Source organism: Hesperophylax consimilis, chromosome 10, assembly GCF_061612785.1.
Source record: "Hesperophylax consimilis isolate HC1 chromosome 10, BYU_Hcon_1.0, whole genome shotgun sequence".
NCBI lineage: Eukaryota > Metazoa > Arthropoda > Insecta > Trichoptera > Limnephilidae > Hesperophylax > Hesperophylax consimilis.
In genome coordinates, this window is record NC_142845.1 from 36,852,813 (window position 1) to 36,878,522 (window position 25,710).

Sequence of the window (25,710 nt, forward strand, 5' to 3'; positions counted from 1 at the left end):
TTTATTTGGAAGACTATTCATACATGAAGGAAGAATTGGATCACAATAACAAAACCATATTTGCTTTTACAAAAAAATCCATCGTTACAAATGCTCCATTTTATTTCTGAAAGGCTTCGGACCAGTTGTTTGACAGACTGTTAAATTTGACTTTTAGATTGGGTTGTTTGACAGACTGTTAAATTTGATTTTTCGATTTTTATTTTTTATTTTTATTTTTTATAGTGTATACCTCACAAGAGTCCCGACTGCTCCCGTCTGGAGCCAGTGAGACTATGGCATCCCCAATTGGGGGATGTTGTGAGGCTGAAGGTAAGTGGGGAAGGGAAAGAGGAAGGTGGGGAAGTACCTGGCTATTCAGATCTAGTCACTAAACACGGCTAAAGCCATTTGGAGCAACGTTTCAATTCTGAATGGTGGTCTTACACCAGGGCGATACTGGTAGTATCTTCCACTCTGGAACGTGCCGCAAATATACTATATAGGTATTATTTTAATTAATTAATTGTGAAATAACACAAATTAATCAAATAATTTTTTTATTTGCGCACGCCGGGTTCGAACCCGCGACCTTCGGAATGGCAGTCCAATGCGTTACCACTGGACTATGCCGGCCGTCATTGATTGGGTTGGGTTGTTTGACAGACTGTTGAATTTCACTTCAAGATTGGGTTGTTTGACATACTGTTAAATTTGAATTTTAGATTCGGTTGTTTGACAGACTGTTCGATTTGACTTCTAGATTGGATTGGAACATTTAATTTGAAATATCGATCAAGCAACACCTCCAAAGTAATTATTTAGTTGCATCGAGGTGGGAGTTCACCTATTCTCGCTACCTGCAATTCCACACGTTTAATGTGGCGTTAATGTTGTAATTTAACAAGGAATCTGTCCAGCGGTGGTCATCATAATTTATACCAGGCATTCCTTAATCATGTCTCAGTAATATGACTGCAGAGAACCTGCGCATTGCGTTACTAAGCAATTCCATAAATCATGCAGAACGTACGGCGCATACAGTTTACATACGAGTTATACCCCCTGCTTTTCCATTTTTTAAAGCCGCTACTTTATTATAGACTGCAAACATTTGTGCATGAAAAATACAAATAAATCGTTATTAATTTTTTAACGCCCTATTGGGTTTTGGCATAACGAATATAAATTAAATTGAAAGCAGCAGAGAATTTTTTTTTTATTTAGTGAAATGGTTATTACAATTATTGGAAATGTTTACACCATCAACCTAGGAACATGCCAGTGTTATGGTGGATACTTGTAAAGTTATTACTATACTTTAAAGAACCCATAGACATATGAATATTAGTAGACCTGCCCTAAGTGATTAAAAGCGTATTATTCCCCACTCCCCATACCGGTTCCATTGGAGCCGGCTGGGCTCGCGTATGGCTTCCCGTGAATCTTGAGAATGTGACGTCATCATTCTTGTTCGAACTAGCGTCGAGCTATGGTCGAGGCATTTTACGAAATAACACGGCAAAATGGTTGCTTGTGATATGAAAACTTGTAAAAATAGATGTGAAAAAGAGAATAAACCCAATTGTCGCAAGCAAATTCCGACTGAAAGGAGGAGTCTGCCTCTATAGTCGAGCTGACGTCAACTGTGTGCGACTATTGAGTCTGGAAAACTCCAGATTCGACGTAATGTGGGTGCGCGTCAATCTTGCCAGTACGGCAAGATTCTACGCATGTCTATACCGCTCACCGAACCATAGCGAATCAGACACTTCCGAGCTCTTCAAACATTTGAGCGATACTATTGATGATCTCTTGCCCCGCTACCCTTCGGCCGAGTTTGTTGTTCTGGGGGACTTCAACGTTCATAACGAACCATGGTTGAAGTTCTCAGGCCCAACGGACTCGGCTGGCCGACAGGCGGAATCCTTTGCCATTTGCTACGGATTAGAGCAATTGGTTCAGGAGCCTACAAGGGTTCCTGATGTCCAGACTCACCGCTCCAATCTGTTAGACCTATTCTTAACTACTGTGCCACACGGTTATAAGATTGACGTCACAGCGCCTCTGGGATCATCTGACCACTGCCTAGTGACGACATCAATCCCCGTTAGCCTCAGACCAACCAATGAGAGGCTGAGGAGAAAAGTGTGGCACTATAGGTCAGCAGATTGGTTCGGTATGCGGGCCCATTTCAATGCTTTTCCGTGGTCAGCTGTTTGTTTTCGGACTTCGGACCCTTCAAGATGTGCCCAGGAGATTGGTGAAGTCATCAATTCGGCGATGGATGGCTTCATACAATCGACTACTAAAGAAACTGGTGTGGGCTCAAAGCCGTGGTTCAGTCGACAATGCTCCGAAGCAGTTCGACGAAAAAACGCGGCTTACCGAGCCTACAACACATCTCGAACGCCCGAAAGCAGATCAGCATACAACAAATCGGCAAAGGAATGCAAGAGAATCATTAATAGGTCAAAATTCGAACACGACCTGCAGATCAGCAAAAAGCTGGCTGCCTGCCCGCATGGCAGCAGAGCATTCTGGTCGCTTGCGGGCTCAATAGGTCGAAATTTTTGCAAACCCAGTTTGCCACCTCTTACCAGACCTGACGGCTCACTAGCAAACACCGCCACCGAAAAGGCAAACCTTTTAGGGAAAATGTTTGCGGAAAACTCGACCCTCGACGACGGGGGTGCTGTTCCGCCGTCGGTTCCTCACTGCGGCTTCTATATGAAAAAGCTGAGGATCCGGCATCGGGATGTACTCCACGTCATACGGGGGCTCGATGTTAACAAAGCTAGTGGACCTGATGGAATACCTGCCCTGGTATTGCAGAGGTGTGCTGCGGAAATAGTTCCAGTTTTGACAAAGCTCTTCAAAATGTCCCTGAAGTGTGGCACTGTGCCCTCTGGTTGGAAAAAAGCGGTAATTCACCCGATTCCCAAGAAAGGTGACCGCTCCAACCCGGCCAACTACCGCCCCATAGCGATCACATCAGTTCTGTCCAAAGTGATGGAACGTGTGATCAACGACAAACTGCTCACATACCTCGAGAAGAACAAAATTATCAACGACCGTCAATACGGATTCCGGCGGAACCGCTCGTGCGGTGATCTTCTCGCGTATGTGACGCATGTTTGGGGGCGGTGCCTGGAACGTCACGGTGAGACCCAAACGGTCGCACTAGACATATCCAAGGCCTTTGACCGGGTCTGGCACCGAGGACTTGTCAACAAATTGCATTCTTACGGACTTCCCGCATCCCTGTGTACGTGGATTGCTGACTTTTTAAGGGATAGGTCGATTCAGGCGGTTGCTGACGGTTTCACCTCTTCCTCGCACTCCATAAATGCTGGCGTCCCACAGGGATCGGTTCTGTCTCCAACTTTGTTTTTGTTGCACATCAATGACCTTTTGACATGTGCACCGATTTATTGTTACGCGGATGACAGTACAGTTCATGATAGCTTTTTGTTTGACAAGCCCCCAAAGGGCACACAAACTCCAACGGCTCGGAGGGCTTTGAAGCAGAGAATGGACGGTTATCTCGAGAGTATTTCCTCCTGGGGTAAAAATAATCTCGTCGAATTTAATGTTTCAAAGACCCAATCCTGTCTGATTACGTCTAAAAGGGATCCAAATGATAATCTAGTCTCCTTCAACGGAAGCAATCTTCCGAACAGGCCTTCCATTGATATGCTTGGTGTAACTATAAGTGACCAGCTCAGGTACGGGGGCTCCATCGAAGCTAGAGTAAAGTTGGCCTCTCAGAAGCTGGGCGTACTGTACAGGGCCCGCAGATACTTTAATAGTACACAACTGCTCACCCTGTACAAATCGCAAGTGCGCCCTACTGTCGAATTTGGCAGCCATCTCTGGTCTGGAGCCCCAAAATACCTGAAAAAAACCCTTGACTCTGTGCAGAAACGGGCGGTCCGTTTGATAGATTCCCCAATCTTAACAAACGGACTGCAATCTTTAGAGCACAGGCGTCAGGTAGGTATGCTGTCCTTGTTCTATCGGTATTACAATGGAAGATGCTCTGAGGAACTAGCGTCATTGATCCCTTCGGCACCGGTGCGTAGTCGGGATACACGCCAAACGCGCGCCCAACATTTGTACACAGTTGACACTTGTCACATGAGAACGGGTCGCTTCTGCGATTCGTTCTTAAGTTCAACAGCTCGGCTGTGAAACGAACTGCCGGCCTCTGTGTTTCCTCCCTCCTACAACATGGGACTCTTCAAGACCCATGTTCACTCCTTCCTCTCCACAAAAAGACCCTCCACACAGCATCCCCAAAGATGACATAGGCCCTGAGGGAAATTATTTTCTTCAGGGCCTCCTGTGTGGAGTAAATATAAAAAATAAAAAAAAAACATTCCATAAGTAAGCATTATTTTACTTTATTTTAAGCTTATTCACACCGTTTTATATGGATCAGTTTTAGAAATATATAATATCACATCACAATGTAGCGATTCTCAAGATTGCTCATCGTTGTTTACTGGGGTAAGTAAATTATGAAACATTTGTAAAAGTGTCTTAACTAAATACTCTGAAACTAATTACGACTCTGAAAATGGAAGAAATTTACTTTGCCGAATTTGGACTTCGCAAATTAGTTCATAACGTGGCGAGTAATTTGCGCTCCCATGTAAAAATGTCTATTCATTCAAAAGCAGATCTTACTTTTAACAACTAAATGGTGATATTATAATGCGAGATGCCTATATCCTGTCAGATTGATTTATTGACGAATCACAGTCAGCTTTACCCTCTTCGTTCTTCAACAGTTGATTTTACCCCTCACCTTTAATTTCTAGTCTATATATTCTTATGTCTGTGAAAGAACCTTTGAAATTTTTATACAAGTAATAAATATTAAGACAAATTTAAAGATATTATGAATACGCATATATGCTTATTATGATAGGTCGTTTTTTAAAATAACTAAAAAGTGATGAACCAGTTTGGTTTTGAATGCAACATCTATTAGTTCATTGCCCATTCTATGTTTTCTCTCTGTAACAGAATTGAACACGAAGTTAATGTTGTTTTATTACTTTTTATTGAAAATCTCTTCAGCTTATTGGTAATCCGGTTAAAAACGGGATTGCAGGCCGTTTCGTGGTAAACTTTAAGTCAATTCCTAGCATATTGGAATACGTGTTCATGCACCTTTACCTTGATAATATACAATGGAGAAATGCGAATTATCATGATTTTTATGAATACGTGTTCCGACATTGTGATAAGTCGTTCGTATTTTTCTAAAACTTTCTCTATCAATCCCGAAACCGAATTTAAAGTTTCCAATTCCGGTATCTACGTAACCACAATACAAGTTACATGAGTTTAAACTCTGTCAATAATACATCGCTATATTTATTTAAATGTGCAATATATATTATTAATTCAATAACGATATTGTAAACATCAAAGTGATAATAAATAAACATGAAATGATTGAATAATAATGTATAAATAAAGTGATCCTTCTAATATTGACTGTATAACAGCATATAATTAATTACACATCGAGTTGTGAGGCGGGTGTAGGTACCGCCGCCCCAGAAGACATTAATTGGACAATCAAAACCTCTGCTGTAGGTCACTCCAAGTGATTCGCTACGTTTATCGACTTAATAGGGATGCCCGGGTTCGTGGGATGAAGTTCGTCCAGAAATTGGCAACCAGCTGCGAGGCAGGCCGACTCGGAAGCGGTCGCATGAAGAAGACCCTATGACCTATACAGCTGGAATCTCTCGACGCAACGCCTTGCAACGCAGTGGGGTAGATAGATTCATACATCCCTCCAGGACACACTAACACCCAGATTCCTACCGACCCCTTTTAATTTTTTCTACATTTTTCTTTCTCAGAACTTCTCTCCCACCCTTACATAAAATTATCCTTAATCATCCACAAATATTCCATTAGTCCTAAAAGAAATTATTTTCCTCATGGCCTCCTGTCTGAACTTTAACCAAAAAAAATGTTTAATCTTTGAAGACAATATTAACCATTCTCAAACGAAAAATAAAAGATTTTGTCACATCGTGGAATTAAACTTCAGTCCTCTGCCTTGGAGGGACAAGGCTCTGACCATGTTAATTGTACGGTTAAAAATGGCGAATTATCTTCAATGATTAAGTAAAACAATTATATTAAATATAATAATATTAAAGTTTTCCATATAACTTTTTTTGAGCGTAATAAGATATAATCTCATAGTTTAATTGGTGTGGAAGCAGTCATCTATCTTATTTATTTTTAAATGCGTAGTAACTTTTAAAAAGAAGAAGAAGATGGTTTGAAATGAAGATATATTAATACGAATGAGGGATGGGAGCGCACTAGTATTAAACAAAACGATTATAATTAATAGGAGTAAGGAAAATATTTTAAAACGTTTAAAAAAATTTAGAAAAAAAATCTATCGAAAAGTAGCATTAAAAAAAACACCGTGAGTTTTCATTACAATAAATAACATGTTAAATAACAGAAAAAAATGAGTTTTAAATAATTTTGGAATCATATATCTGAGATTTTTTTCTAGCGAGTGAATGATGTTATTATAAGGTATTCACTCGGCAAATTCTAATATATATTATAAAAAGAAACCCGTGTTTCTCTACCCGTCTAATATTCTTCACAACCAGCCACTGAAACCCACCGGTGGCTATGGTGATAGCTAGCTTTTGGTGTCACATCGAGAGTAAGAGAGTTTGGTGGGGGGTTGTTGAGCATGGGTGGGAGTGGGTGATGAAAATGTGTTTTTTTATGGGAAGGCCGCGAATGCTTCAGATTATTTTAGAATTGGACCGCTGACTGTGCCGGTGAGTCTGAAAGGTTGCAGAAAGTTCATGAAGGTTCTCGAATGCTCTAGAAGGTTCTGGAAGGATAAAGTTCAAGAAGGTTCCAAACCGAATGGCTGAGTTGGCCGGTGGTAGTTTCTTGTCTAGTTAAGTACAGATAATGAGAGTGTCTGGAATGAAAACAACACCTCATAAAATTCTCATCCATCTCAGAATAAAGCTTAAACACATAACGTTATAAGTCGATTCAACTCACTCGTCTGTATCGTGTGAGAGTAAGTAGATAAAGGTATAAGCATGACTTATGCGGATAGTGGAAATGTTGATAAGGGGATATGTCTAGATAAAGAGACCGGTAGCTCCAACCAACAAAGATAAACATGATACCTTCTTGAAATATTACTGTAACGAATTAACGCTTAACATTTTGTTTTATAAGTATTTAAAAAAGACAAATCGACAATTTCCGAATACTATATTGAAATTAACAGGCCAATACTTTGGATTTGTTCCTGAAATACTGGGAAGACCTAAAACGCAGCGAGCACACCGAATTACGGAGGTAATTTAAATCAACAGAAGCAAACATTATCATCAATGGGGATGAAGACTTAATAGTTATTGGTATTCGGTACTTGATGGTTACACCAAAAATAAACGCTGAAAACCACGGGGTTTAATTTCATCAATAATTAATTATTATACTGGCTAAATACCGGCTCTAAGAGGATTAACGCATTTTACATGATATCACTTCTACGTATATAAACACACTTCGCCCTGATGATGGACACTGTAGCTCTGTAACGCTATCCGAAACGTTGGCTAAAGAAGGAAAAACCGCAACACGGCGTAATAACCCAAAAATTAATTATAATAATACCTTTAAAATCTCCAATCCTAGATGAAATAGCTTCATATTAATGCATCAGAAAAACACTCGAAAAAACGTTTTCTTTTATGCAACTGGGAAAGTCGTAACCGTCTGCTTTCAAAAATAGTACTTAATTTTGGGATACGTTTATATGCGAATTTTATAGAAATAAAATGTCAACTGGGAATATTTCTAAAAATATAAGTAACTGAATTACAAAAGCTGAAATATATATACATAATTAATATTTTTATATTTTGTACCTACATACTGTGTGGATCAAATTCAACAATATTTTTTTATTTATATATGTGTTTTAAACAGTCATTTCCTGCACTATTTACGAGTATAATTTCTTAAATATTGTTATATATGTATGTAAAAGCCTTAATAGGCGTAAAATAAATAAATAATAATAATAAAACATGTTTTATTTTTTCTCGTTTTTGTAATAAATAGAGATAACGATTACTTTACTGGGATTATATGACGTAAATATAAATATATTACGTAGTGTTTGGTGAACGGATAAATCATCAAAATGATAATGACTCCTTTAAAAAGTTATATAAAGTCATGGAAAGTGATGAAACAAAAACCTTATTAACTGGGTTAAGTAGGTTAGGTTAGGTTAAGTTAGGTTTAAAAAATTTTTTCATCGTTTCTAATGACTTTATATCACTTTTTAAAGGTGTGTTGATTTATCATGGAACCGTAGTGTTTTTTTTCTGAAATAATCATAATATAATGAATGGTGTTTTTTAGCGCAGTTGAGTGCTTTCGATTTTAGTCTGTATTTGGTATTTCTGCTCTCGCCATGTTTTGTATCCAGCTTTTTTTCTAGGATTTAAATGTCATAATATTGTTGTGAGTTTTGAATAAGAGTGGGATTGTGATAAGATCCATAGTATGGAAAGCTTTTTGTCCAGAGTAGTACATGTTGGATATGTTTTTGACATAGAGATCTAGTATTTCTAACGTGTTTGTTTTAGAACAGAGTTGTTTGACTGAAATGTTGTTTGATGGTTTTGTCAGTGTTGTTCTTACGACTTTCAGAATAATTTTTACCGTGACTTTTTGCGTTTTAATTAGTGATTTGAAGATTTTGTCATTCGCAGTACACTCGAAGGGTTGCTTTATCCTTAATGCAAGCGAAGTGGTTGAATCTAATAATTTAATTTAATATGTGGTCTGTAGATATTTTGTCAGATGTTTTTGTTCATACTTATTTTATTAAGTGCACAACGTGTATCTTGGAAAACATTTTAATGGCTTGGTTTTAATGTCCAGGCGCCTCGCTATCGTTTCGCATTAAATTTTAATCAGAAACACCAGCTTATAAAAACAAATATATATTTCTAGATATAAAACTATCAAAGCGCCGTTATAATATATAATAAGTGAGTGCAAGTAATTCATTTACGAATGTTGTTTGTTTTATCATCTGTGGCAGAGGTCTTCATTCGATTGATCGCAACCCAAACAAATCGTGAAAATAAGTTTTAACGTTATTTCAACTGCATTAAATATCCTCCTAAAACAAGTGAACTACTCTTTTTTTTATTAAATACCTTAAAAATACATACACTTGAGGACCGGCGTAGGATAAGCGACCTATGCTTCGTTCTATAAATTGTAAATTTGGAGCTAAACTGTTGAGAAATTCTTGAGTCTAGTCAATTTAAGAGTAACTACTTAACATACTAGGCATAACTAACGCACCGATTCCTCGCCTAAAAATGAATATACCAATGATATCTACATTTTTAATGTAAAAAACTCGACTATTAAAACATCCTTAATTTTTTCTTAATATTATTTCTAAGTTTATCAACGTAATTTTTTTTTAATTTTATAAAAAATAAACCACTATAATACAAGAAATTATTTTACGCCACGATTGTTAAGTAAAAAATTGTAAACATTTGTACCCAATGTAAAAGCCCAATAAGTTTATAAAAAAAGTAAATAAATAAAAATATTTCCATTCTCATACATAAGACAAAAATATGTTTTTACAAAATTATATTAGAATTAGAAAGGCGCTATTAATATTGCTATAGTTATTTTGGACGACACGTCGTATACTCGTATATCTAAGTGTGGACGTCGCGACCTCACTTAGATATACGAGTATATAGCACATCATCTGTCTGTTGTGAAATAAGGTTGTATAGGCCCCCAGAAAAAAAAGTCTTCTGACATAGCCATTAACCTGTTTATTACAATTAATTTTTTATTATTTAAATATAATGAACATTTTTAATTAGATAAATAAACATTGTACATCTCTGACTTTAATGTAATAAAATAAAATTAATCCAAACCACTTATCCGGTGGTACATAAGGAAACGGTTACGAAATGCATTAGACTGCACAGTAATCAGCAACGCTGGTAAGTACGAGTATCTACTTCTTAAACTGCAATATATTACAGTACATGCCAACTGCTAACTGCGACTAACACATTGGGGCCTAGTGCTACTGCCACTGAACCAAAAATCATAAGAAGTGTAATGAAATTCTATAATTGAAAATTTTTGATCAACTTCATGTGAACACAAAATTGATGTTTCTTAGGGCGCACGGACACGCTCATGACAATTTCTATTTGTTATCTCTTCAGTGGCCACTGTAAACTGGAACTTGCACTTTGGGACTTGCACACTGGATCTGCAATAATTGTTTTCATTATGTTAACCACTTTTGCATCAAATGCAGCAGAGAGGTTACATTAGAAATGTCACCGTTTCAATAGTGCAACATGTAACCATATTAAGTTATTATTGTTCACTAATTTTAATAGTGCAACTAGTAACCATATTAAATTAAAAAGTAATCTAGTTCAGGGAACTAGGATAAATTGCCTTAAATTGATTGAAAATCGTAGTTTAAAGTTTGATGCTATCTCATCGTGGGACTTTATCCAACAGCACTGGTAAATTAACATATAAGGGGTCTAGCACAGTGAAATCGATAACTTAACAATATCGGATCGATAGGCGTAACTATCGATGATTTCATATCGATTTCCGGAGCATGGTAGCGCTCTTGATAGCCAGACCGATACTGACAATGCCAAACGATATCCTCTGGCAACACTGGTGTATCTGTCTATGAATTATCATTTCTAAACATTCGACGGCTACGTAAAAGAAAAAAAAACCTAATAAATTTACAATGTAAAATTGAAATAGTAACTTTGGCAGTCCGTAGATACTTTTTGACAATAAAAGGGAATTAATTAGTTCATGAGGTCTTTAATCATAAGTCATAACTTACAACTTTTGTTTCTCTAGGCTGAAACGTACGCAATCGAATGCGTCTTAGATATATTAATTAAGTCTATAGATCGTGTATTCGATATCTTTCAATTTTAAGAGCTTAGTTAGTTCACATCCATTCATTAATAAGTCAGTTATTTCGCATAACGCACATTATCCAAAGAGTTCTCAGTGCTCAAAGAGATCTCAGTGCTAGACCACCCGAATTACCTAGCTACTCACTGCATACCTACTATTAAAAATTATTAAATTTAAAGTGCGTCAACCCCTCAGAGGACTAAACAATACTTTCGTCCTAGATGCACGTGGAAATAAAGCAGAACTTAATGGGATACTTGAAATAGCTTTAATACCCAATAAAAGATAAGAGCGAAAGCTTAGTGGCGCTTATCGCGTATCAATCAACGGCTTATCATTAATTTAGTATCACAATCGTCCTTACAAAAATAGAACCTCACAATAAAGGAAGAAAAAAAACATTAAAAATAGTACATCAGTTGACAAAAGCATATCATGTCTTCATAATTTTAAAGGTATAATGGCGTCCATAACAATAACATGGTATGATGCCCTGTTGTCTCCTTCTATAGCCGATGTTTTGTACAGTATTAAAGTGTCTATCACCAGGGCAAATGTGTGAAATCGGGAGGTAGCGAAACACGGCATAATACCCCAAAATAAATCACTAAAATAAAATGGTATATTTATTTTATATCGACGATAATTACTGATTTCAGAATTAATTTATTACAGTATCGTCTAGGTAGGTACTGCGAGATAATCTTTAAAAGATAATATTTTAACACTTCTCAGAAGAGCTATCATTGTTTTTTCAGACAGAAGGTATCGGACCTAAGATTATACAGAATTGTTCCATTGCTTTTTTAATTATCAGCTATTAGCACTTCATTATTTGATGATAGAAGGATTTATGTACGTACTTATATTTACATGCCTTCCATCGACATGCTTGGTGTAAGTCTGGGTGACCAGCTCAGGCACGGGGGATCCATCGAAGCCAGAGATAAGTTAGCCTCTCAGAAGCTGGACGTATTGTACAGGGCTCAGATACTTTAACAGATAATAGTACACAAGTGCTGATCCTAAATAGCAAGTGCGCCCCAGTGTTGAGTTTGGTAGCCACCTCTGGTATGGAGCCCCAAAAGACCTGAAAAAAATTCTTGACCCTTGCAGGAACGGGCGGTCCGTTTGATAGATTCCCCTCTCTTAACAAACGGATCGCAATCCTTGGAACACAGGCGTAAGGGTCTCAGGGCCTCTTACGTGAGTTAATGTAAACGAATATATGTTCACATAATTTCAGGGTAGTTGGTTGAAAGTTTAAAAGCTCGAATTTCCACTGTGACGGTGCGTGTTCCATCTTCTGTTAGCTAAGTTATCCATCATTGGACAAGTAACATTTTCCGCTAATAATGATGTATGATGGTTATTTGAGTAGTTGTAATAACCTAGTAATATGGAAATTTTTGTCTTTCTTAAATAAATGAGGTACTTATTAATGGAAAAATAACTTAAATGTTGTTTGTATTGAGGAAAGTTAATTAAATTGACAATGCAGACACTTTGGCAATGCATTTTGCAGACGATATTTCTGGCAAGAAAAATATTAGAGGTTTAAAAGTATATTTAAAAAATAATAAAAATTTACTAGCAATTCATACCTTTGACTGTGATAATCTTAAAATCAACACTTGTCTAGACGATGTTATGAAATGGATTAAAGGTTTGTAGGTTGGTACCATCAACTCGTGATTTTACCAGCTTTAAACCATCAATGAAATTAACACATTAGGTTTCTTATCTTATCTCGATCGAATGTTATTTTTAATGGCCATAGTATTTATAGTTATGACAATGACGTATTTCCCTTAACTTAATTTGTCAATTGCTGGCATTATTGTCTATTTACAACGACTTGTTATAATAAGGATTTGTTTGCTATCATACAAGTTTTAATCAAAATGTGCTAGTCGTTATTTTCTGAGACCGGTCCGGTCAGTTAACTCTTGACAGGCCAAGATGCCAAACAAAACGTCTGCAACCAAGTGGGTCTTCCGACGACCCCATGCATTTTTCTGTCTTATGGGCTTTTAAACTTTTTTTTTTTAATACCTCCGATTTTGTTGTCCGGGTTAAATCTTCCCCAAAGGAAAAACTAAACCCTTCCACACACTTTTCCACAAATGATCATCTAGTCAATCAACACTATGTAAGTGGATTATATAAGCAAAATAAATACAAAACAATACAAGAACAACACGTCAACTCACCAGAGATCAAATGGGAAAATAATTCACCGACTCCAGATATTTTCATATCAGAGGGTTCGGCTCGGTAGAACTTCTAACAGGGCCTATAAATCCTACTGATCCCTCAACATAAATATTTAAAAAATCTTTCGTTATTCTACATGTATTCAAAATGACCGACTTTTGCATCTTTATATATAAATTTTTTGATAGATCTAATACGCCTAAATTTTTTAATGAGAGAGCTAGGTATAATGCCAGTAGCCGAAATAACGAATGGTATTATTTTTATAGTCTGAGAATGCCAAATTCTTTTTATTTCATTTCCTAAATCTGTGTATTTTCTTATTTTTTCATTAACAGATTTTTGAATATTACAAGAATTTGGAATAGCGACATCAATGATATAAGTTATTTTTTTAATTTCGTCATGTAAAACTATATCGGGTCTATTATGACTAATCGTTCGGTCTGTTAGTATAGTTTTATCATAATATATTTTATAAAATTCGTTTTCTAAAAATGAATTTGGTTCGTATTCATAATATGGTACTATATTACGGCAGTCAATCAAGTTATGTTTAATTACCAAATTTTGGTGAATTATTTTAAAACTTGATTGTGCCTAAATGTATACTCGGACGGTGCTAATATAGAACATCCCGATAAAATATGTTCTATAGTTTCCGGAAAAGCCAAACATTTTCTACACAAATCATCAATTTGATTTGTATCTTTGATTATATGCTTTCTAAAATTTTTAGTATTAATGACTCTATCCTGAATGGCAAGCATAAATCCTTCTATATCTGCGCTCAACTCTCCAATACTCAACCATTTGTTTGACGAAAATTTGTCAACATACGTTTGGTTGAGATAATTGAAGTGTTTTGCGTGTAAAATTTTATTTGACCAGGAATCTAATAATTCCTGGTTGGGATTTATAAAAATGTTGGCATTCTCATCGTATAAATTTAAAAGTGTAATATTTCTATCTGCCTTGCAAATTATTTTATGCATTTCTGAGCTATGAGCTTTCCTACGGAAAAAAGTTCTTAGCATTTCTACCTGATTATGTTTCAAAGAAATTATTTTGACTATACCTCTACCTCCTAAATTTCTAGGTAAATTAACTCGTTCTATAGCTGAATTTGGATGATGGCAATTAAAATTTGTTAGCGTAGTTCTAATTAATCTTTCTAAGTTATCTAAATCTGTATTAGACCATTTAATTATGCCAAAATTATATAATATATTATTATATTCTAATTATCAAAATCCCAATTATTAATGGTAACTTATGTATTTGGGCAGAAATACGTAAAATACTTAAACGATATGTCAAGTTTTTAACCTCTCAGACAAAGACTTTTATTTACTATGTGTTCCTTTGAGAACTGTCAAAACGTGATAATTTTTGTGTTATTTACGAGTTTTGCTAAAAGCTTCATAACTCACGTTTTGAGAAACGTAGCCTCATTCTAAAAAATGTTTTGGAAAGATTATGAAATTCACTATCGCATTGTGTTGTTATATGTAAATATTTGCGTTTCTAAATATACATTTTATGAAAACGTCAAAAATATGTAAAAATCGCTTACCATTATTTTAAAGCCGTGAAAAATGTACTTTTTTCTGAGTATCATAAAGAAATAACACTTTATATATTGAAGAAATATAATTAAAAACTATTAGTCACCTCAAAATATTAACCGTCCAAACTAAAATATTTTTAATAAATTATTTAGAAACGCAATAAATTATGAACGAACAAGATGACAGATTCAATCGGCTTAGATAATGCACCTCTACGTTCCATAGATATTCTTGAATACAGACGCGTAGCGTTATTTATTATCGATACTCTGTTTCTTAAATCATGGCAATCCGTATACTAGTGATGGAAATAAATCGATTTTTGTAAAATCTCGCGCGTTTATGGGAAAAGACGTTCTAATGTCTTGACGCTACTATCATATTTACGTCTTTTGACGTTCTATGGCTAAGCTAATATAAGGAGGATAGTAATTTTGGGTACTACCTACTCCCCCACTTGGCTGCGGGATAGTTAAAAAAAAGTGAAATGAAGGTTAGAATTGGTTTTAATTGTAATTATTTTACCCAAAAACAACATTTAAGTAAAAAAGCTTCTATGTTACAAAACTCTAAAAAACCCCACTCTCAGTCGAAACAATGCTAAAATGTACATTTAAACCTCAAATAAAAAGCTGGACAGATATAGAAAATATACTTACCAAATACAGACTGAAACCGAAACCACTCAACTGAACAAAAAAACAATATTTTATGTTACTTGTGCAATGATGGAGAACTTAGCTAACATAGGATGTAACAAGCGACGTCATAGTAGAAACTCGAGCTTTTGAGCTTTCAACCAACTACCGTGAAATTGTGTGTATATATTTATTTTTTACATTTACTCACACAAGAGGCCCTGAGGAAAATAATCAAAATATGTCATCTTTGGGAATGCTATGTGGAGGATTTTTTCGAGGAAAGGAAGGTGTGAAAATGTATTTATAATTATTTAAAAAAAACACTTTTCAATATATTTATAACTATTTAAAAAAAAACACTACTCAATATATTTATAATTATTTAAAAAAAACCCTACTCAATATATTTATAATTACATACTTTGTATCACCTATACTACTAAATTTTAATAATATGTATAAGAAACCCTCAGCACGACAGATCCTAGTGCGTATATCATTATCTCCATTGGTTACAATGGAAGATAATAAAACACTTATCATTATCATTATTAATAGTAATATGTAAATTAATTGCTCGGGTTTTATAACTTATTCACAGTATTCACTCCGCACGGGAGGACCTCAAAAAAATAATTTCCCTTATGGCCTATACTAATCTTTGGAGATGCTGAATAGAGGGTTATAGCCAACGAAGGAAGGTAAGGAAGTTCTGAGGAGGATAAAAAGTTTGAGGAATGAGTAGGAATCTTAAACCCGGACACCCCCGCTAAGTCATCAAACGAATCGAACCACTTTGAGTGATATATGTCAGAGGTGTTGATTATCCAATGAATGGTTTCAGCGCGACAGTGCCTATATCCGCCTCCCAATTATATGACCTTGATAAAAATTTGCACGTGAATTATACAACTATAATATTATATTCATTAACTGGAATTGAAAATAGATTATGACGAGTTTAAGTACATACTTAGTCAAGCATTGATAAGATTAAAGTTCTAAAAGAAAATCAAGATATCTTCGTCATAGCGTGACACGTGTCAATCAAAAATATTAGTTTTATCTCAAAATATCAATTCCACGAACTGTCTCTGAACTTACGTAATATTAGCACGTTATCCTGTTTAATTTATAAAAAACATTAATTAATTCGTTAATAACAAGATCCTATAAACAATCGGAGAACTATGGGTTGGATGGGTACATTTGATTAATAAATAGGAATAAGCTGGTCCCAAATGGTTTATAAATTCCAAGTTGTTTTTACTCGTATTTAAAGGTAAATGGCATTTCACCTTAACATAATACTTTTCAAAGATGTTGCTAAATTAATTATAGAACCAATGCTAGGTTTAAATAAAATAATTCATTTATACCAAACAAATTAACCTAAATACGGAAAAAATATTAATTTTGTTTACATTTAATATATTTAAGTAATAAAAGCCAGTATACTTTTTATTCTTACTTACTTAAATATTCTCCAAAACCCTTTAGAAAAACTGGTTAACTTTCTAATTATTAATTTTAACCGTTTAAAATATCTACCAATGTGAATGTATACACGATTTGTGTACATAATATGTTTTTACTACGTATTTGTTGAAATAATAAAGTTTAATTCATCCGATTGAATCGCAAATTATTAATTAAGGATATAATATATAGATATAATTAACTGATAATACTCGATAATAGCACTCTTTTTTCCGATCTAATGTCTCCTATTTTGTCATATGGTTAGTTTTCGAGATATTTTATCTATTCTCTCTTTTTTAGGTAATGGAGAAATCCTTAATATTAAAACACTTTAAATCATTTAAAATTATTTTGAATAAATTGAGATCCTACCTAAAAGTTCCATATCAAAATTATTTTTATTATATTAAATGAGAAAACACACATTGTAATTCACCACTTTTATTGTATTAATAAATGACAGCCAAGCAGGTTTCGACTATCTCAAGCTTCGTTAGGGATTTTATATTTCACTCCGCTTCGCTTCCACTCACATTAAATGCATTATTTTTTTCTAACACATCCCTAAACCAGAAAACTTCTAAGGCTGTAAATCTGAATTGGTGCGAAGAAATAAATACAAAAAACACCAGGCAATAAACTAGCTTTCGTACTAGCTACAAAACTTATTTGTTTTAATCTTCTTTCAAAACCATTATTACGTATATGCTTAAAAAACTTTGTATCATTGTATAACTCTAAGCTCTTCAAAAGAGCAACAGCATGCAAGTTAAAAAGTAAAATGTATTTTCTAATTAAGATATCGCCATTTTTGCAAAGCGCCACGCCTCAAGGGCGCTTGAGTACGGAAGAACCTGAGCATATTTGGATAACCTTATTTGATAATAAAGTGCGAAAGTCCAATCTGATTACCCCGAGGAAGAAAGGTGTGACCACTCTGAAATGTGGATCTAATTTATGTTCATGTGTATTTCTGTCCTCAGTAGTAAGGTCGATGAACCGATGAGATATTGATAACCGAGTGAATTATGAATTTGTAAATACATATTATTACATTATATATTTATTTACAGTACTAATACCTTTAAATACGTATACAGAATAAATATTTCTTATAAAAAAGATTACAAAACAATTATACATTATAAACAAACTAATATGATTCACATAAACAAAAAATCACAATAAGTGAATATTTAATTGGTTTTAGTAAGTTTTTTCGGTTAAAAATATTAGCAATATCTACCTCTTCGCATATTGGTTACATTATGCATGGTACAAGAGAGGTACCATTGCATAATGGAATTGCAGTGGAAGATATTTTTAGTTAGGAATTAGATCTCTATTTGGAATATGAAACGAAATCAATTGCAATAATGCAGGGCTGTCAACATGGATATAAATGATTTAAGAAAGAAAAACGACATCAGATACTCGTATCAATCTTTTGTCGGACAGCTTTGTTAGTTTTAGATTTTTCACTAGGCACTGAGGCAGTTATAGTTTAAACATTCAATTTTCATATGTTTATAATTAATGTCTTAAAAAAATTCCGTATTTTTATGAAATCTAAGTTCATTCTATAAATATATTTATAACGCACCGACCTAATAAGTGGGTTATACTCAATTTGGCTCCAAACTAATGAAGTGTACAAAAATTTTAAAGTAGATATATTGTAAAATTCTTTTGCAATTCTCATTATGAAACCGAGCATTTTCATTGCTTTATTCGTAATAATATTTATATGTGACAATTTTTTTTTTTATAATCAAAGACTACCCCCAGATCGTTTATTTCATCGACTGAAATGAATTGAATATCTACTGTGTTTGGGTAAAACCATTCAAGCCACATATTTTGGGTCTGTTACTTTTCTGTGGTTTCATATAGAATAGTCTTGAAAATACAACACGGTAAAGTAATTTTTGCTGATCCAGGCATTTTAAATATTGTTTTCAAACTTAAAACAAAACTAATAGTTTGGAATTTAACTTAAAGTGATAGATAAACTTAAATTTTTTTTAAGTCCCCGCATTCCCAATTTCTACCGATTTAACAAGTTTCTCGTTAATTATTTAAGTTTTTAAGTTCCAAAATAAATGTTATTTTTGAAGATAGTATCTATAATTTGTTATGCCGAAATGTTAAGTATTTGAAATTCCCTCGACGGAAAAAAATCACCAAGTAAACTCCGAAAATTATTAAAAACACGTTTTGTTCTGTTATTTAATATGTTATATGCATGAAAAAATTCACAGTGTAGGTATCTATGCAACTGAAGCATTAGTCGAGAAATTTTTACTCTATTTGAAACAAGTCGTGTTTTATTAAATATTTTCACCATTTTCGTTTAGTTATTATCATTTTTGATATTAAGGCACTCTCCCTAACATTCGTATTAACATATCTACATTTTAAATCTCTTTTGAACGATTACTACAGGGCCTTAAAAACGATTTAAGGGCGGATAGTGAAAATAAAAGTTAAGATCATTTTATGGTAGGTATGAGTTAAGGAAGAGTTTAACGAGATAATAATGGCACGGTTTGTGGCGTCAAAAGAGCATCTTGAAGAATAAAAATATCGTTATAATAAATACACAGTAGGTATGGTTTGAAGATTATAAATATGTGCCATAGGACAGTATTTATTATGTTTGTTAAATTAGGATTACTTAAGAAGGAGTTAATTTCGTATTGAAGTATCAATAGTGAATCAAGAAGAGTTAGTTATAATCCTGTGACTAGGTGAGTATTTAAAATTTTTGTCACATTGGGAATACCTATCAAGGAAGGAGTTACGTTTGTATTGAAGTATCTAATGTGCATTAGGAAGAGTTGTAAACGTGTGGCAAGGAGAGTATTTAGTATTTTTGTCACATTGGAATACCTATCTAGGAAGGAGTTAATTTCGTATTCAAGAATCTAATATGCATAAGGAAGAGTTGTAAACTCGAGACAAGGAGATAATTTAGTATTTTTATCACATTGGGAGTACCTACCTAAGAAGTTCGTATTCAAGTATCTAATGTGGATTAGGAAGAGTTGGAAACGTGTGAAAAGGAAAGTATTTAGTATTTTTGTCACATTGGGAGTGCCTAGGAAGGATTTGAGTTCGTATTCAGGTATCTGGAGTATCAAGAAAGAAAGAGTTATAAAGTTGTGGTATTGGTTAGTACTTGTGGCGAATTTATAGTAGGTACTAATTATTTGCAGAATAAGTCGCTTTATCAAAATATTAATTCTCTGCTGTTTTCTATTTTTGCGCCACCAGATTGATTCGTTTCGGAAAACATAGGTTGATTGAAACTAAGAAGTTTATCTTTTAATCGGTTAATTTCGTTTAAGATAACGATACCTAAAGAAATGTCCAATATGTATGTATTTGTATCAAAATGATAATTCATCACATCTTTAAAAAGTTATATAAGCTCATGGAAAGTGGTGAAACAAAAACTTTATTAACTGGGTTAAGTAGGTTAGGTTAGGTTAAAAAAAAAAATTTTTTCATTGTTTTTAATGACTTTATATCACTTTTTAAAAGTGTGTTGAATAGTCACTGTATTGAGTTAGCATGGAACCGTTTTTTGGTGCTAATTTATCATTGCAAGTTATAAACTTTCATATATGTTAACAAACATTATCTAAGTTTCTATAATGTCATCTCCAAGTAAATACTTGTTTTCCTGGCTGATAAATGAAGAAAGTTAGAATATTACTGCTTGTCAGAAAGTGCTTGATTTATGATTTAATAAAAGTATTAACTTGCTAACTTGCCCTTAAAACAATAAAGGAAAATGATAAATACTAGCGTACAACCCAAGCAAAGAAAACTGTTTTCATCGATATTTATTTACTACGAAAAGTTGATATATAATATAATTTAATTGTACGCACGCGTGTGACATTTTCCAATTTTGAACTGATGGACTTGTTGTGTGTTGTGAAAGTTAACTAATTAAAAAAACCTTTTTGAATCTAAAATAAAGTAGGTACCTTGCATAATTTTTTATATATTTTCCAAGACGATTATTTTTATTCTATCTTCATTTTTTTATCCAAAAAAGGTTCCCGATTTCTAACCTTACAAGTCATTTCGTGATTTTTAACAACTAGTTAATTCCAAAAGTGTGGAAAATATTTTGGTAATTATTTCTCTAACCGCCGCACTTTTAACATGGAAATTACACCGTTTCAACTTAATTACTACAAGAAACAACGATTTACGTCGAGATTGATCGTAAAAGATGCATTATAATTGCAATTTTATACAATTAAATTTCAAAATTTACCTTATAAAACGATCCCTTTGTCACCATTTTGACCTTTTTTGTATGAAATGATACTTGCGTAAGTTTTTTTTCAATTTAAATTCGCATGTATTACTTAATTAACCTAAAACAAGAACTTAATAACCTATTTTATGCATGCAAATACTCTAATTAATATAAGCAATAATTAGTCGCCAGAAATATCCATACAAATTGAAAATATCAACGGCATTTATTTATACTTGGGAGATATTTTCAATTTGTATGGATATTTCAGGTGACTAATTATTGCTTATAATAATTTAATGCTATGAATAAAAAGACCTTGTCTTATGAACATTGGTTTAGCATTAAAAAATAATGTAAATAGTCGTTTAAAGAAACAAAAATTATTAATTAATATGATTTTTGCAGAATGATTCGTCTATACGGTCTATCTTTATAACATATCAGTTAACAATATTACAGTGATAAAGATATTCTAGATACGAGGCGACCTTCAATGATACCAAATGCACGGACGCAGATTCGGTACATAACACAACGTTGCATATAACGCACTCAATTTAAGCTTATAAACAAATATGTATTTTTAGCATTAATGACAAATGATAATTTAGGCCTCGTAAATATAATTTTGGCTCCTTTGATACCTACTAACCTAGAACTTGAAACGACAATATTCAATATCAGTGAAAACGATACCAACCTATTAATTACATTTCTACGACGCTTTTAAAAAACTATTTCAGCAAAATTTTATATTATCGAGATGTCTAGTTTATTTTTCTCTATTTATTAAATGAAATGTCACCTTCTGTTCGTGAATTGTTAATTAAAATAAATAATGATTACATAATAGGTAATATCTCGGTAAAGTTGCCGAATTGCTGCATGTTTATTACGCATTTAAAAAAAAACTTTGTTTCAGCTAGTAATAATAACTAATAACTAGTAACAATTATTAATCTCGGGGAGATAGTAAAACATGCATTAAAGTTTCATTTTTTATCAATCAAAGTTCAAAATTTGCCGTGTTTTGACAGTTCGACGGTCATATTTTTCCTTGTTTGTATGAGCTCAGTTAAGTTTAAAATTTAGGAAAGATGTATTATTTTTTTTAATAACCCAAAATAAGAACAAAATAACCTGTTTTGTGGAATTTATTCCTTCTCTCCCGACTTGAATAGTTGTTTTCAGACGTAATTAAGATGATATCAATTTTTATTTAAAAAAAATGTGTATTCAAAATTCTTTGGCAACTTATTTTCCAATAAAAATGATTTTAATTTAAATAAATAAATCTATTTTAACAATTATTACCGCTTTGAATTCTGAATCCTAACAAAAAATTAACAAAGATTTCCGGTAAGTATGTCAATTCTAATATTATGAATTAACTGTAAATTAGTAGATTTATTGGTTAATTATTAAAGGCAAAATTTTCATTGATAATAAACATAAAATATTTAAAATTAAAAAAAAGGTTTTTAGGCAATTACCTGCTGCTCTGATGACCTTCTTGCTGGTATCGTCCTCCAAGAGGTTGGGCATATGACGCTTGCAGAGGGCTGGAGCCAGGAGCTCCACCGCAGCCAGCAGGCACACCCAACACGCCCACCGCATTGCCTCACTGCTGAACACTGCCTTCACAAGTCAAACAGATGAAACTACCACAGACTTCCACCCAGATCCCACTTAGCTACCCTGAGAACTAAATCCAATCCCAAAACGGACCAGTTTTCACTTCTTGTGAAACGAATTTCACTCTCGCTCACTTTTTCCCATTAGAGTCACTCCTGAATCACTTTATCAACAACTCACGATTTTCAGTAGATAGCGATGTACTATTTTTTTCACTCCCTTCAATTTATTTTTTTACTCACTTGTTATCGTTTTTTTCAGCTTTCAAGAACACAGGTTTTTTGTCTTAAAAATTCATACACTTCATTCGTGAGGAAATCCAAGAAACGTATGGGATTGTGCATTTTCAATAAAATCTTGGTACCCCTGTCTTTAAGAAGTTTGATGCGTTTGGATAAAATGTTTGATGCAATAAGAAGATCACCTTACATGGGAAAAAAACTGTTAAAATAATGATATATCAACTAAAGCGTGTTAACATATTATTTACTATTTATTAATCTTATTTAGTAGTTTGTTTAAAAATTTAAACTTTTAATTTGTAATTTTATACACATTCATAAAAAAATATTTGATGATGTAATTTTAAGTATTTATATAATTTTAAATTAACTAAACGAGTTTATAAATATAATATAGCAATATCTAATGGTTCTACAAATTCAATTTATACTGAATTATTAGCAAATTGTCGACATTAAATTTGCCAATAGGCATATTCAAATTGTATTAATCTAGTTTGGAAACGTAAGTGATATTCCATTTTAATAACTACGCTTTGCATAAAACTTTTTTTAAAACGTCTGCAAAAAGGTGCATTCAAACTGGATTACGAATTGCTTTTTCACTTTTTTATAAATGTAATTAAAAACGAAAGAAAAATCGCGCGTCGATTTATACGTCTAGGTACTTTATATAGTTAGTAAACCGGTCGCGACTATTATTGACAGTTGACAGTTTTCAAATTAGAAAACGCAATCTGAAACGCAGGGAACCTTGTCAAATGCCACAGAGAAAGATAAATATATTTACTTTGTGAGAAATTATTAAAAGATTCGGCTGATTTTCGAAATCGGTCGAGTTCACGAATCGACGAGCATATTAGTGCGACTGACACTGGCGACAAGCGACGAGCGAGTACGAGCGAGTGTGACTAGGTCTCGGAACGATGAGCGTGCGTCTGGTATAGTCGCCGGGCGAGCACTGCGCTGAGGCCGGATTCACCGGAGTGGCGGAGCCGCTGCGCGCTGGGTCGACAGATAAATCACGGGCTCCCGGCGCGGCGCGAGCTCAGCGCGAGGCGACACGAGCTCTGCCTCGGTGCCTCGGGAGTGGGGACGGGACTCTCGCCTCTGGATACTGGACAAAGTGGACACTCTAACTCTACACTGCGCTCGGTGGAGCCTCCTTTTCAGCGAGCGATACTGTTTATCACTGCGTTTATTTGTTTACCCGCTGCTTTCAATCCGTGTTCTCACGAACATTCATTGATCAGCATTTGCCTCAAAGTTTTCCGACTTAGTTTTTCAGCAAAAACGCCTGACATCCGATAAAAAGTTGAGTGTGAATAGTAGAATTTAATTGATTTAATATATCAAGTTTCAGGTTGCAATTTTTCACTTCAAGTGTTCTTCCAACAACAATTGTTAAATTTAACTATTGACTTTTCCAGGATCTAGTGCAATTTATTATGAGTACTGAAAAAAAAGTGTGAAAGTAAAATATTTTCCCTCGGGGCCTATGTTATATTTGAGGATGCTGTGTGGAGGGTCTTTTCGAGGAAAGGAAAGAGAGGAAGTTCTGGGAAGGAAAAAGGTTCGAGGAGTGTTCTCCCACTGCGGTGCAAGGCGATGTGTCGACAGACCAGTTGGAGAGGTCAAAGAATCTCCCCGAACCAGCCTTTCCCGATCTGGCACACCACGCAGCTAGTGGGCAGGACACACCTCACCCGATAAACCGGGGCACCCCTGCTTAATCACCAAACGTAGCCAACCACTTGGGGTGACCTATAACAGAGATATTGGATATACAATAAATGGTTCCGGGGCGATGATTCAAACCCGCCTCCCAAATTGGGTATGTTGTATTCTCTAACAAGGCCATTCCCTTTCAAATCCTTCGATTCAAAATTCAATTATTTCCAACGTCGAATCGATTCTACTTTTGTCTGATTTCTCCTATTCCATCTTTTCATATTTGAACACAATTTAAAAGAAAAAAATTAAACCCATGAAGAAAAAATACTGCATTATTTATTCATTGCGTATCAACATAGATTAGTTGGCTGGATGAAATTGCCTTTTGGCAGTAAGCCACATATTCAACCACGAATACGATTCTTTAAAAAGTGTTACACCTTCGAGTAAGCCTTCGCAAGTAAAATTATTAAACTTCTTTTCTCAAGTTTAGTAACTTGTCACTTTGCGTTATTACGTTACATTTGAAGGCGAGTATTAATCTAAGACGATTTGTCTATTATCAACCTGCTAGTATTCAGTTCCACTTACAGTGGCTCACGCTGCTTACAGTGGTCGTGGCGCTCAGGGCCTACTTACACTTAGGCCAGAGTCCGATGCAAAACAAAATATGTCTGATATTTGCAGTGGCATGTGCAGTTTCTCACGTGACACGTGACACGCTTGCGCTTATATGACCTAATACAGCGTTCTACCTGAAATCCATTTTTCAAAAATAACTTTAAAACTTTAGGGCTAATAGAAATTACTTCATAAAATATTTTTCCATTCTATTAAAATTTTATTCACCTACAAGAATGCCGAGGTAAAAATTATCTAATTATCTAGTCACTCAGAGTATTAGTTTTTTCGAAATTATATCAATTTAT

General features: G+C 34.2%; 1 protein-coding gene across 5 annotated transcripts in view; it reads right to left on the reverse strand.

Moving 5' to 3' along the window:
* sog (chordin short gastrulation) overlaps positions 1-25,710 on the reverse strand; it is a 274,775-nt gene that overhangs the window by 244,777 nt on the left and 4,288 nt on the right. For 2 of the 5 annotated variants that reach the window (XM_089636915.1, XM_089636917.1), the window contains exon 2: positions 22,724-23,289. In XM_089636915.1, the coding sequence (XP_089493041.1) occupies positions 22,724-22,847 (124 nt within the window). In that variant the 5' untranslated portion in view covers positions 22,848-23,289. Of the gene's footprint in view, positions 1-22,723; positions 23,307-23,897; positions 24,054-25,710 lie in introns of those variants that run through there. The other 3 variants (XM_089636913.1, XM_089636914.1, XM_089636916.1) reach the window with 3 other exon arrangements.